The sequence below is a fragment of the Gossypium hirsutum genome, chromosome A07 (assembly GCF_007990345.1).
Source record: "Gossypium hirsutum isolate 1008001.06 chromosome A07, Gossypium_hirsutum_v2.1, whole genome shotgun sequence".
NCBI classification, from domain to species: Eukaryota; Viridiplantae; Streptophyta; class Magnoliopsida; order Malvales; family Malvaceae; genus Gossypium; species Gossypium hirsutum.
In genome coordinates, this window is record NC_053430.1 from 98848616 (window position 1) to 98863657 (window position 15042).

General features: G+C 31.8%; 1 protein-coding gene across 1 annotated transcript; it reads left to right on the forward strand.

Annotated features, from left to right (window-relative positions):
- Window positions 1-4809: 4809 nt before the first annotated feature.
- LOC107934862 (adrenodoxin-like protein 2, mitochondrial) lies at window positions 4810-8323 on the forward strand. Its single transcript, XM_016867376.2, has 8 exons — window positions 4810-5024; window positions 5263-5343; window positions 5585-5652; window positions 6542-6657; window positions 7332-7438; window positions 7562-7611; window positions 7722-7804; window positions 7908-8323. Exons 2-8 carry the CDS (start codon window positions 5286-5288, stop codon window positions 8020-8022), a joined length of 597 nt encoding a protein of 198 aa, XP_016722865.1. The 5' UTR covers window positions 4810-5024; window positions 5263-5285; the 3' UTR covers window positions 8023-8323.
- Window positions 8324-15042: the final 6719 nt, after the last annotated feature.

A 15042-nucleotide genomic window follows, 5' to 3' on the forward strand; every position in this document is an offset into this window, starting at 1 on the left:
AAGTTGTAGATAAAATGGGATAAGAACGAGGTATCGAGACCTCAAATTCATAAATCGAGCCATAAATATTATTATAAATATTTATGGAGTGTTAGTAAGTTAGTATTAAAGTTTCGTCAAGAAATTTTAAGGTTTCAGTAGTCAATTGGGTAAAAAGGACTAAATTGAATTAAGTGTAAAATTATGAAATGTGATTAAATAGCTCTAGTAATAATTAAAGGAGGACTAAATAGGCAATTAAACACCTATTATTGGGCTGGGCGGCATGTGTGTGTGCAGGAAAAATAAAAATCAAGTGTGAACAAGGGGCAAAATTGGAAATAGGCTAAAAATTTAATTGTAAAATGTGATGTAGTTGGTAATTCTAGAAAATTCAACATTTTTCTTCATCTTCATCAGCTAAAAACACCATTAGAGAGCTTTTAAGAAGCTTGTTTTTATATTCTATAGCATGTAAGTTCAACTCTTTATTATTTCTTGAAATTTTTGTGTTTTTGAGATTTTTACAAGTAGGTCCACTTGTTTAATTTATTAGTTTTTGATTTCATGGGTAATTTTGAAAGTTTCCATGAATAAGTACTGAAATTTTATGATGATTTATCATGGAATTGAAGTTTTAATTTTATTATATGATGATTTTATGAAGAGATTTGCATAGAAATTTATTTTAGGACCTAATTGTGAAAGTTGTTGGAATTAGGGTTTTGTGTTGAAGCTTGGAATGTCAAAGGCTGTGAAGTATTTTGTCGTGTTTAGATAAAATGATATTTGAAAGGAATTAGTTTAATTGATGAATGAATTGAACAGGGACTAAATTGTAAAAATTGAAAAGTTTGGGTAATTGTGTAATTTCAAAAATTTAAGGGCATAAATGGTGAAATAGAATAGAATTGAAATAAATGCTAATGAAGGGATGGTTTTATAATTATAGATTAAGAAAACGAAGTGAATCGTGGAAAGGAGAAAATTCAAGAATAGTCCCTGAATTTCTACGACTATTGTAAATTAGCCCAGGTAAGTTCATATGGCAAAGTTCAATGTTTGATATGAAAATATTATGATTGTTAAAGTATTTTATTGTAGATGAATATTATCAAATTGTATTAACTAATAAATAATGTGTAACTAAAAGAACAAATTAGTTGGAACAATGGCTTTGAGTGCTTTCATTTTATGATCATAATGAATTGACGGAAAAGATGTGATATGTGCTTCCGTATAAGACCATAGCAGGGCTATGGCATTGGTACAATGTGACTCGTGTTCCTGTATAATACCATAGCTGGGCTATGGCATCGGTGTGATGTGATAATGTGATTCCTTATAAGACCATATCTGGGATATGGCATCGGTATGATATGTGATCCGTGTAAGACCATGGCAAGGCTATGGCTTCGGTGTGTGATGTGTGACAATGTGAAAGTCCATAGTTTACTATGGCAATGTGATAATGAAGCACTCAATTCCCTTATTGTTCCCTAATTTGACAATGGAAATAAATGAGAAATGGGCCCAAGGGAGTTAAATTTGTGAATAGCAACATGGAAATTATCCAAATGAGTTTATTAATGAAATTGTGATTTGCAGGATGAATTAGTTAAACTAATAGATATATGATTGTGTACAATATTCGGTAAGATTTGTGTTTTATGCCTATGGGCTTACTAAGCTTCTATAAGCTTACTTGTGTATGATTTTTGTTTTATAGATTGACTTATATACATACGGAGGATCGAATCTACATCAAGGATCACACTATCCAGATTTACTCCGGTAGATTTTGTTAAACAACTTTTTGATTTATATGGCATGTATAGGAGTTGATTTGATCATGCAATTGTGTGAATGATTAAGTATGCAAAGTATGTTGAATGTGATGTTTTGTGTTTGAAAATGAAATATACATGTTTTGGTTTGAAATAATTGATTGGTTGAATTCTATTAGTGTATAATTGTGTTTAAGTACAGGAAATGGATAAATGAATGTTATTTGATCAAGATTTATAAGTCAATGTTTTGGGCAGGAACTAGGTGTGTTTAATATGTGAAAATAGCTTAAAAATGATGAAAAATTAGGTTTTCACACGACCAAGTCACATGGGCGTGTGCTCAAGCAGTGTGGCAAAGTCAGAATGCCCACAGGCTAATCTCATGGTCGTGTGAATAAGATAGATTTGCCCACAGGCTAGCCCCACGACCATGGGAGTCCCACAGGTAGGCTACACGGGCTTGTCACTGGCCACACGGGCGTGTGCCCCTATTCTCAAGGAAAAGTTTCCAAAGTTCCCGATTTAGTCCCAAATCACTTCCTAAGCATATTTTGGGCCTCGTAGGTCCATATTAGGGACTTAAAGATGAAATTTGAGAAATTTTAAATTGAAATACAGACTTATGACTTGGTTTTGTTCGTTTATTAATATTTAATTCAGGTAGCACCTCGAACCCTGTTCCGGCGTCGGATACGAGCGAGGTGTGTTATAGAAATTGAGTTTGAATTGAATGGATTTTGTTGGTATATACATGTAAGTTTTGATGTAGGAAAATGGTTAAGTTTGGGGTAAGAAATGAGGCTAGGAAATGGCCTTATTTTGTCCATATGGGTAAGACACACGGGCGTGTGTCTACATGGGCATGTGATTCGGTCGTGTGTCCCCTATATTTTAAATTTTAGCTTCGAATTGGCCACACAGGCAGAGACACGAGCGTGTGTTTCAATCGTGTGGTGACACGGCCATTAGACACGGGCGTGTGATATAGCTGTGTGAAGTCTGCACTTGTTTATGAAAAATTATGAAATGGCCTAAATACAGGGGCGTGTACCTTGGCCGTGTGACCTTATTTTGTACATGACGTCAAAACAAAGAGTTACACAGATAAGGAACACGGGCGTGTTCCAAGCCACACGGGCGTGTGTGACCACACGGGCATGTGTGGTACTGTTCATAAGAGAAATTTTGTAAATTTTGCAAAAAAATTTATAAGGCCGGATTAAGTCCCAACTTATTTCTAATGTTTGTAATAGTCCTTGAGAGTCTAATAAAGGGACAATATGTTTAATTTCGGAAAAAGGAATAGTAAACTTTATGATTGATTCGTAATTGTTCTGTATTTATCAAGTAATACTCTGTAACCCTATTTCGAAAACAGTTACGGGTTAGGGGTGTTACACAATATATATGTTATTAATGGAATTTGCTATGATTGATGTTGTAAAATATATGTTTTAAATTTTTGATTATTTTGAAATGCAATCTCTGGTAATACTGCATAACCCTATTATAACGATGAATACGGGTTAGGGGTGTTACACTATGAATGTCAACTAACTATAAGAATGGTCTAATTACTATCTAAGTCCACTCACTTTTAAAGTTCCATAGCCATTTGACCCTTTTAACTAATGGAACTCTACTTTTACACTTTTTACTATTTAGTCCTTTTCACTTAATTAATCATACAAACATCAAAATTTCTTAACAAAATTTTAATACGACCTCATTAACATCCCATAGACATTAAATTAATAATAAAATAATAGTTTACTCATCGAATTTGTGGTCTCAAAACCACTATTCCAATTTCACTAAAAATAGTCTACTATAGATATAAATGTTTAGGGTTTAAGGTTTAAGGTTTGAGTCTAGGGCTTATGATCTAAGATGTAAGGCCTAGGGTAGGTTTAGGGTTTATAATCTATAGGTCTAAGGTTAAGCTTAGTGTCAGGGTTAAGGCTTCATTATTATGGTTAAGGGTTCATTGTTTAAGGTTTATGTTTAAGGGTCTAATGTTAGGGTTTAAAATTTAGGGTTAAGGTAAAGTTTAAGGTTAGGGTTAAGAGTTTAAGGTTTAAGTCGAGGGTTAAGGGTTTGGGGTTGAGAATCAAGTTTAGGGCTTAGGGTTTGAGGTTAGGGTTATGGGTCAAGGTGAGGGTTGAAGGCTTAGGGGTTAGGGCTAAAGTTAATGGCTTAGGGCTCTAGGGTCTAGGATTTATGGTTTCGAGTTTTGGGCTTAAGGCTCAAGGTTTATGGCTTATAGTTTAAGACTTTAAGGTTTCATGGTTTATGTTTCGTGGTTTTAGGATTTTAAGTTTTATGGTTTTTATTTTCGTTTTAGGTTTCAAGTTTAGGGTTTAATGTTTTAGGTTTCAAGATTAGGGTTTTATGTTTAAGGCTTATGGTTATGGCTTAAGGTCTAGTGTTAGGGGTTAGAGTTAATGGTTATGGCTTGAAGTTTAGGGTTTAGTAGTTGCCAGTTTTAACATGCTTGGGGACATCGTTCAACATCTCTATTACAAGTGGTTACGAGTGGTTATTGTGTTGGATTAGAAGATATTAACTATGTGTTGTTGTTTTCTTCCTTATAAAGAATGCAATATATTTGCCTTTTTTATCTTACAGTGAGCGTTTTCTTTCAAAGTTTTATATTTGAATCGTATTACTGGTTTATTTTTTAAAAAATCCAATATACTCATCTTTTACTTTAGAATTGTTAATTATGTAGCAAAAGAAGGCTTCTCTTTTGAAGATGTCGGTAGTATTTAAGGGGGACTTCAATTGATCCTTTAATTGACTTAGTTATTTATATTGATCCGAGGTATCTCGTTACAATCTCATGATTTTATTTGAAATAAGATTAATATGTGCTACTTTATATGATTGTTGTTTGCTGGCTGCATGGTTGTTAGAAAGTTACCCTCCTTACAAAAGTTATTTCTTTGCATGCGAGGGGCACGGGTTCGATCACCCGCATCTCCATTACATTATATAATTTTCCTTTTTCTAATGTCGAAGTTCCTTCAAACGGCGTCGTTCATTGAGTTTGGACCTCGAACTCTCTCTCCTACGCCCTTTTAGTCTCTACGGCGCATATTATTCAAAAAAAACTTGTTCATCTAACCTCAACCAACTGCCCTCGCCGGCGGCCACTATTTACCTTCAAACCTAGTCAGAGTTTTTGTCTTAAAGCGCATTAGGGATCATTGTCCCAGGCCCAAGTTCCAATTCCTTCTTATCTCGTTGCAAAAGGTGTATATATTTATATTTTATTTCCTGAAGTTCCTTGCCGGCGGCCACTTTTTTCGTTATGTCTTCTTTTATGGAGATTTAATTACTTGTCTATATCAATATGCAACAGCTTAGATGAATACCCAGTTGAAATTTATTGATTATTTCGCTCTACATGCAAGTCCATTTGGAATTTGATGTGTTTGTTAAAGTCTGAACCTTTTTAGCTCTAATGCCTGCCCTCCTCCTCATTAAACAGGGCCTGCTTTTCTATTTGAAGTTATGCTAATTTCTAGGCTTTCTAGAGTTGGATTTCGGGTTGCCAAGGAGCTGTCAAGAGGTATGCTTTTATTTTCAATTTGGCTTCATTTCTTATGCTTTGATTTTTAGTTCTATTATTTGCTGTTGGCAGTATTAATATTTAGAGATATTTCTAAATAATAATGTGATACCCTTTTAAGTACTAAGCTGACAACTTGTTTTGATGATTGTGGTATAGTTTTTAGGCTCCTACAAATGCATGGTTTGTATGAAACTATCTTTTTGAGCAAGATATACACAGATTGCGTTCTTTTTGACAGGTGGATATACATATTTGTCTAGAGCAAGATATACACAAAGGCCTTGCAATCAGTACCAGTGGTCTTCGGTTAGTGATGGTCATTTTCTTATGTTTCAATAAGAGAATATATAGGTTGTTGTTGACAATTGGCCAAGTTATCCTGCCGCTTATGACATGCTTGACCCTTTAGGAATCTTGGACTGTGGAGTGTAAATGATGGAAAACATAGCATTTTATCAGGATTAAAGTGGAAGTTGTAGTTGTGAACTCTAATGAGATTAGATTCTTTTATGGGTAGCTAGTTATGATATCAGGAGAAGAAATGTGTTAACTATGCTAGTCAATGAGCAAATGACACGATCAATAATTTCCCTTCTTTCTAGTTAAGCTGATTTTGCTTTAGATGGTCTTGAATATATTAGTTGTTAACATAATGAAATTATTGTGGTTTTTTATGAGCTTATGATGGCTTAGTGAAGATCAGTTTTCTTGTGAAAGAATGGTCTCTTGTCGTGTCTACAGAAAGGAAATAGTATGGCATTGATTTTATTTTCTAAGGAGATGGAATGATTTGATTAATGTTAGTTATAGTGGCAATTATTGGATTTGTCAAAGTGATAGCAAAATAGACTAATAGTGCTTAATCTTGGATGACTGTTACATTAGAAAATATGATTGAAGTCAGACAAACATTTGATGAGATCTGAATACTAATAAGTTGGAGGTAAAAATAGTTGCCAGTATATTTAGAAAATAATTTCTGAAACATTGAAGTATGACAAATCTATGGTTGGTATTGGTATAAACATTGAAGAGCGACATACATATGGTTGATATTATGCTTTCAGATTTGGATAAGAAAGGATTTCTATTATAACTATTTATCTTGAAAAAAATAAAAGATTTCTTGTTCAACAAATTATTAGGGAAAATTTCCCATAATCTTTTTCTTGTTTATTCAATTCTTTTTGGACAGCTTGAATTACTGCCAGAAACTAGAGCCTTTCAAGGTTCCATATTTCAAAAGCATCATGGTTTTTCTACCTCAGCTTCCGATGGTGCTTCTGCAGGAGGGGATGAAGAGAAAGAAACGTAAGTTCTTTTTAAATATAAATGTAAGAACATGGTGTCTATGACTGTGGGATGAAGTGATGGATCTTTTATTTAGTGCTAATCTTCTTAGATTGGTGAATTATCTATTTAGATTATGTAAACTCCCTGATTCCTTTTCGTTTTTTAGAATGGACACAAACATTAAAGAAGAAATACACAAACGTAATTTTGATTTACAAGTAGTCATTTTAAGCTAATTCTATATTGATACTACTTAGGAAATGCATTTCTTTGTCAGGATGAATTATTATTTGACATATTTGGCATGCTTCAAAGCAAACTTGAACTTTGGTGGTCAATTAATGCCTTAGCAAATATTTTAGGTTGGATAACATCCTAAGCTCCGGAACCCCTTAATAGGACTTGCATCTACGTATGCATGCACCTTTAATTAATTGTGGATTTTATTGGTGTGCTTTTCTGGTCTACTGTTCATCTCTGCATGCTGTGGCTCTTACACTTCTTTTGTTGGTGGGAGATTTAGATTGCAACTTATGACATTCACCAACTTTGAAAGCAGACTTTGAGTGCCTCCCCCCCCCCCACATTTGCTCTTTATAAACTTAATGGATCCGTATGCATTTAATCTAAAATTGATTTTTTTCTATAAATTTTGGTCGTTTTTCTTCATGGTAGTTTGTCTTAATTGGCAGGATATCTGTCACATTTGTTTCTAAGGATGGAGAAGAAATCCCCATACGAGTGCCTATTGGAATGTCTATGTTGGAAGCAGCTCATGAAAATGATATAGAACTTGAAGGCAAGGATCATGACCCATAATTTTCTAGCTTTCCTTGGATCTAACTCTTATCTTCTTGGGGTAATTCGTTTACCGAACCCTTTCATTGCTAATAATTAATGTCTGTTTGTACTGTCGTTTCAGGAGCATGTGAGGGTTCACTTGCTTGTTCAACATGCCATGTCATAGTGATGGTATGCTATTGGCATTATATTTACCAAACGTGCTGTTAATTAGTTTATGCTAATACATACTAATGTTATTTCAACCTGATTATCCTCTTAACTATTGACTCTTTTGTTAGGACATGGAGTACTATAATAAATTGGAAGATCCAACTGATGAGGAGAATGACATGTTGGACCTGGCCTTTGGGCTTACCGAAACGTGAGTTCCTTCTTCATAATCTACCGGAGGTTTTTTTTTCTTGTGTGTGTGTGAAATTTAATCTAAATAGATTGCCATTTGCCATGTTCTTGAATGATCTCAGGTCTCGTCTGGGATGTCAAATAGTTGCAAGTCCTGAACTTGATGGAATTCGTTTAGCAATCCCTGCTGCCACTCGAAACTTTGCTGTTGATGGGTATGTTCCAAAACCACATTAGACATGATCAATATCAATACAACTCCTAACTCTATTTAAATGAGCACAGAGGATCCAATCATCCAGTTTTGTAGCTTCAGTAATCCTATTTGAATCGGGGAGCATATATTATCCTCGAACGATTGCTTGTTGTATTGATTATTGCTTACTGAATTCCCAATAATCAGTGTGTGACATTGATTCTATATATCATAGCTCCCATGACCACACTGTGTTCTGCACCTTTTTATATAGAGTGCAGGAAACTCAAGTGAATGTCAGTTATGACAGGTTGAATGCATTGCGCTGACTGTTATAATTTAGTAAGCATGTCTTTTTTTTTCCAATGAATAGTAAGTCTTTTTGGGGGAAAATGGTAGTTACAAATAAAATAATTGTAGCAATATTGTTATCAGTAACTGAACATTACCATTAAGCTCAACATTGGTTTTTAAAAAAGCATGAACACACGTTTTAAGCTTCAACATTAAATCATTTTCGTCAAAGTGAGAACACATGATAGAATTAAAAATGTACTTTTAGAAGGGTTTTAACCATGATAGTAGGTAGGTAGGTACCCTTTTTGTAGTCTATGTTATGTTTCAGTCAATATTAACTTATACCCGTTGAAACCAACATTTAAAATTTTTATCCTAACCATTTTAATTCTATCATAATTACATTTAAAATTAGAAGTTATTAAAGTTTAAACTCATATTTACATATAAATTTAAAACTTATATTTACATATTTATATGGATATAAGAAAGATATATTTACATGTATATGTAATATATAATTTATTGTTGGACCAAAATAACATATAATTTATGAAGAAGCTAAAACTTAGATTATAAATATATACATGTGCGAGTGGAAAATATTTAAAAATGTATAATTTATCAAGAAATTAAAAATTAGATTATAAACATGTTTATGGACAAAATATTTAAAAAACATCGATATACCCAATACGCATTGACTACCGTGGTTTTAACTGTTTTACAAGAGCTGTATACAAAGGGATGTTTGGTGGGACCCATATTGTGACCACTGACCAGGTATTTATGTATAATAAGTTTCATTATGAAAAATACGAGTAATGAAAAATACGAGTTCTGAAAAAGTTTTAAAAGTTTTAATATTTATATTAAATTGCTGTTATTCGTTAACCCAGATCCAAATTTAATTGAGAAATGAAAAAACTCTCTTTTTACCTGCCTATATTTACCACTTCAAAATATGAACTTCATTAATTTAACTGAATCTTTTTTTTTTGTACTATGAACTTATAAAAATATTTGTTGTGCATTATAAATATATCATAATCTAATAATTATTTATGACCATCTTGAGAAGATGGTAACTACAAATAAAATAATAATCAATATTGTTATTATTAATTGATATTTACCTTTAAGCTTAACATTGAATTTTTTCTAACAAATGTTGCAAGAATACATTTTAAGGTTTCATCCATTATTAAAAATGATAAAAGATAAAAGTTTGGAGAAAATTTCAAACTAATTTTTTTACCCCCGATTATATTATTGAACTAATTTTTGTTATAAAACATTCGTTGTTGATTATATTATTGAACTCTAAATTAAAATATATTAAATCCTTTTATAATAATTTTATGAATAATACCATAAATAAATGGAAATTATCTTGTATTCCTTTATAGATTTTCTAATATATGGTTATATTATAAAACTATGCGTTTTTAAACAAGATTATGAAACTACTATATTATCTTGTATTCTTTATTTTATGTAGTTTTAAACATAAAAGTAATGAATATAATTAAATTAGTTTGTATATATGAAATGTAAAAGGTCCATTAATTTGTATAAAAAAAAGTAAATCAATTAAATAATATTTAAAGTATTTAAAATAATGGTTATACATATATTAAAAGAACAATTAATTCAGATGGTATTTATGTAAGATATCATATAAGATGCAAACATATTGTTGTTAGGTTAAGCATTCATAAACAAATAAAATTATTATCATTTATTTTTCACCAAAAAAAATATTATTATCATTTATGCCATTAACAAATAAAAAAGGGAAAAATATAATGAGCGCCCGCTTTGCATGAGAGAGGCACCCCCGTATCTCCCTTGCCTTATATAATTTTCCTTTTTCTAATGTCAAGGGTTCCTTCAAACAGCGTAGTTCATTGAGTTTGGTCTCCAACTCTGTCTTCTTCTCCCTTGTTCATCTAACCTCAGCCAACTGCCAGAGTTTTCGTCTTAAAGCGCATTAGGGATCACTGTCCCAGGCCAAGTTCCAATTCCCTCTTATCTCGTTACAAAAGGTGTATATATTCATAAAGTTCCTCGCTTGCTATATCAATATGCAGCGGCTTAGATGAATACCCAGTTGACCTTTATTGATTATTTCGCTCTACATGCAAGTCCATTTGGAATTTGATGTGTCCGAATGTTTTTAGCTCTAAAGCCTGCCCCCCTCCTCATTAAACAGGGCTTGCTTTTCTATTTGAAGTTATGTTAATTTCTAGAGTTGGATTTCGGATTGCTTTTATTTTCAATTTGGCTTCATTTCTTATGCTTTGATTTTTAGTTCTATTATTTGCTGTTGGCAATATTAATATTTAGAGATATTTCTAAATAAAAATGTGATACTCTTTAGTTACGAAGTTGACAACTTGTTTTGATGATTGTGGTATAGTTTTTAGGCTCTTACAAATGCATGGTTTTTACGAATATACACAAATTACAGTCTTTTTGACAGGTATTTATATATTCATTTTTTATTTTTAAATATATTATTCATTTAAAATTTTAAAAGTTAATGATAAATATATATAACTCATTTCACAATTTACTGTCACCAAATAATTAAATCACATTAAGCAAAAGTTACAATTAATTGTTGAGATTTTGGTGTACGTAACTAAAAATAATTGTACGATATAAATAAATTTAATTCATTTGCATTATACTAATATATATTATTATTGTTGGAACATTTTTAAATATTTATAGTATTCTAATAACTATAAATGAATGAGTGTAATTAATCAAAAGATAAATCTTTTGATCATTGGTCAAAAGTTATATCATTTGATTTTTGAAAAACAATTATAACTATTCAAACAATATTACTTGAATAGTTATAAAATTAAATGAATAATTATTATTTTCATTTATTCATAAAAATACCTATCGAAAGATGTCTCTACGAAGATATATGAAAATTCCTATAAATAGGAATGAGATTTCATTTAGAAATCACACTAAAAAGTTCTAAAAGTTCTTTCTATCATTCCTCATTTGCTAATATTATTAAATTGTTCTATAAAGAGTTACTGCAGAAATTCTTCGTAGAAATTGAGTTTCTTGTTATACATTGCTTTGTGCTTAGTGGATTATTCTCATCAGTACAAAATGCAAATAGTCATTGGCTTCATTGTATCCTCAAGGTTAATTTTCTTGAAACTCATTTGCATAAAAATAGGTGGGGGCAAATATAACCTTAAAGATAGTGGCTTGATACACGCCTTGGAGCCTTGTCTTATTTCTTCTTTTTCTGTTCAAGTTTCCTTCGTGTGTTCAAGATTTTCCTCATCAGAGATTTGTACTAAAAATTTTAAGGTTATAGTTCATGATGACTACCATAACACAAGAAAGTGGAACACTAAGCGAGTTGGCTTCCAACTTTGTCAAACTGGATCGGTTTGATGGTGGCAATTTCCGACGATGGTAGAAAAAGATGCACTTCTTATTATCAACTTTGAAGTTTGCCTATGTTTTGGATACTCCAAGGCCTGAAGAGAATGAAAACGAATCTGTTGTTGCAACCCAAGAAAGGCAAAAAGGGGACAATGCTGATTACATGTGCATGGGCTACATATTGAATGGTTTATCCGATGGTTTGTTCGACACCTACCAAAACGAGGTCACTGATAAAGAATTATGGGACAAATTGAAGACAAGATACATGACCGAAGATGTTACAAGTGAGAAATTTCTTGTCAGTTGTTTCAATAATTATCAAATGGTTGATGGTCGTTTTATTATGGAACAATTCCGTGATACTAAAAAAATGTTGAATTAATTTAAGTAATATGATATGAAAATGGATGAAAAGATGTTGTATCCTCCATAATAGACAAACTTCTTCCATCTTCGAAAGACTTTAAAAGAAGTCTAAAACATAAGCAAGGAAATATCTCTTGAGGCTTGGGCAAACCATCTTCGTATTAAAGAAGAATATTGAAAGCAAGATCAGAGCCTAAATTCTGAAAATGCCAAAGTGTATATTACAGAGGAAGTATAAACTACTAAACCATTCAAGAGAAAGTTCAAATAGACTGATAGAGCACCTAAGTTCAAAAAGAAACAAAAGGGCTCATGCTATCATTGTGGTAAGCCGGGACATTTTAAGAATGAATGTCAATTTTTAAAGAAGAAACCATCTTCTAAGACTGATAATAATGAAAAGTTCGTTGCAATGATATTTGAAATTAATATGGCATAAGATGATAATGCATGGTGGATTGATACCGGAACAACCAAACATGTGTGCAAAGACAAAAGCATGTTCACAAAGTTCACACAATGTGAAAATGACAATGTCTTGTACATGAGAAATTCTTCCACCGCAACAATCAAAGGCAAAGGATCTATTGAACTACAATTTACTTTTGGAAAGGTTTTAACCTTAAATGATGTACTTTATGTATAAGAAGTTAGGAAGAATTTAGTGTCTGGAAGTCTACTGAATAAGTTTGGTTTCAAACTTGTTTTTGAAGCAGATAAATTTATTTGTCTAAGGGAGGAATTTTTGTAGGGAAAGGATATATGTATGAGAGCATGTTCAAACTCAATATTATTAATAACAACAAAAATATTATTTCTGTAACAACCCGTTTTTAGTGAAATCAAAAAAGTGATTTCGGGACCACAAATCAGAAGTCGAATAATTTATTTTAATATTATTTTAATATCTATAGCATGATTGTATTTGTGAAAAAGGACTAAATTGCGTAAAATGCGAAATTTGTTTTCTATTAGCTAAATGCAATAGCCCATTTTGGGTCAAATTGAAACAGTGATTTTGGAACCACAAATCTGAAATCAAAATAATTATTTTATTATTATTTTAATGTTTAAAGCATGATTAAATAATGGTGTGAAAATTTCGTTAAGAAATTTTATCGTTTGAATGCCTAATCAATAAAAAGGACTAAATTACAATGAGTGCAAAACTTGCATGCTAGAAGTAGAAAGTGTTAAATTGCTATTGTTTTTAACATGGGTGGCCTTAAATGGTAATTAAACCAATGGTTGTTTGAGTGGACATGTTTGGTCATGTATTAGGTAAATTTTGATGTTATTTATAAATGTTATTTATGTAATTTATTAAATAAATGTTATCAAATTAAAGAAAAACAAAGCACTATGTTGGTTATCATCTTCTTGACCGATTTTGGAAGAAAGAAAAAGCCATTGTTGGAACTTGGAAGTTCGGCTATCATTTATTGTTTTCATGGTACAATTTTTTATTTCGTTTTTAATAATTTCTATGTTTTTGTGATTGTTGTAACCTAATCTAGTTAGCCCAAGGACTAATTTGAGAAATTGTTAAAATTTTAGGGTTTTTTCATTGATGAATGAGCATGTGTTTTGATGTTTAATGGTAGAAAATGCATGGTTGTTGTTAGATAAACAACATTTGTAAAGTGATTTTTATGAAAAATGTCAATTAGGGATTAAATTATGAAATATGATAAATTATGTGGTAAAAGTGTGAATAAATGAAAAATATGGGCTGATATGTGTACTAGAAAAATTCGGCTAGCATGGGTGTGGATTGAATTGCATGAATTTGTGATTTCATAAAATAATGACTAAATTGTAAGAATGTTAAAATGTTAGGGGCAAAAAGGTAAATTTATCTTAAATTGTGTTGTGGATTAAATTGAATAAAAATATGACTAAATAAGTTAGTTTTGATTACATATAGATCAAGAAAAGTGAAATCTAGACTTAGATCAGGAAAGAACAAAGTCTCGGAATAATCGACTAATTTCATCGTTTTTGCATCTGAGGTAAGTTCGTATGCAATGAACTTTATTATAAATGTATTTATTATGCTTTGATATTGCATAAACTGTGAATACGAGACTACGTATATGTGCGACCATGATTCGACAACGATTCGGCATTAGAAATCCCGGTTGAACCTTGGGAATAGATTAGGATGCGAATGACATGTCATTAGGGGTTACCGGTATTGTGATTATGTGATCCAGGTGCTGGTCATGTACGACTTACCGGTGGCTGAGTATTCCAACATCTGTTGCGAATACTTGACAGCTTGTGTGAGCAGCACTGCGTAGCTATGTCTCGACCCACAGCTTGTGTGAACAGGCTCGCTGATAGCTCGAGAGTGAGCATATATATGATGACACTTAATATGCAAGATTGAGATAGCTTCGGTTATATTTATGAGGCACTTAGTGTGCGATATTTCCTGAGTATCCAATATTATTCCGAAATGGTTCAATGGGTAAATGAAAGATGTGATTTAGTATGTGATTGATACGAGATGGTACAGGTATGTACATGAGTTGTATAAGCTTCAAATCGATGAAACTTGTGAAGGTTATGTATAACATCATGATTGAGTACATGAAAGGTTTGTTAGTTAAAGAAAAATACATGTTGATAAATTCGAATTATTGAATTATATATTTATGACTAATTGAGCTTGTTTTATACGAGCTTACTAAGCTATATAGCTTACTTTATGTAATATTTTCGTGTTTTGTAGAGAATCAAAGCTAGTTCGGATTCAGAATTCGTCAAAGACTCCACCATATTTAGGGCTTCGTAGGCTCATATTAGGGACAATTTGAATGTATTTGATTTGAATTACATTTGTTTGATGAATTTTGATTTGAATTGTTTGATGAATTTCGATTTGAATTACATTCGTCCAAGACTGTCCAATGTTTCAGACTATGAAAGTAATTTTAGCTTCGAGTCAATGCACTTTGGACGGA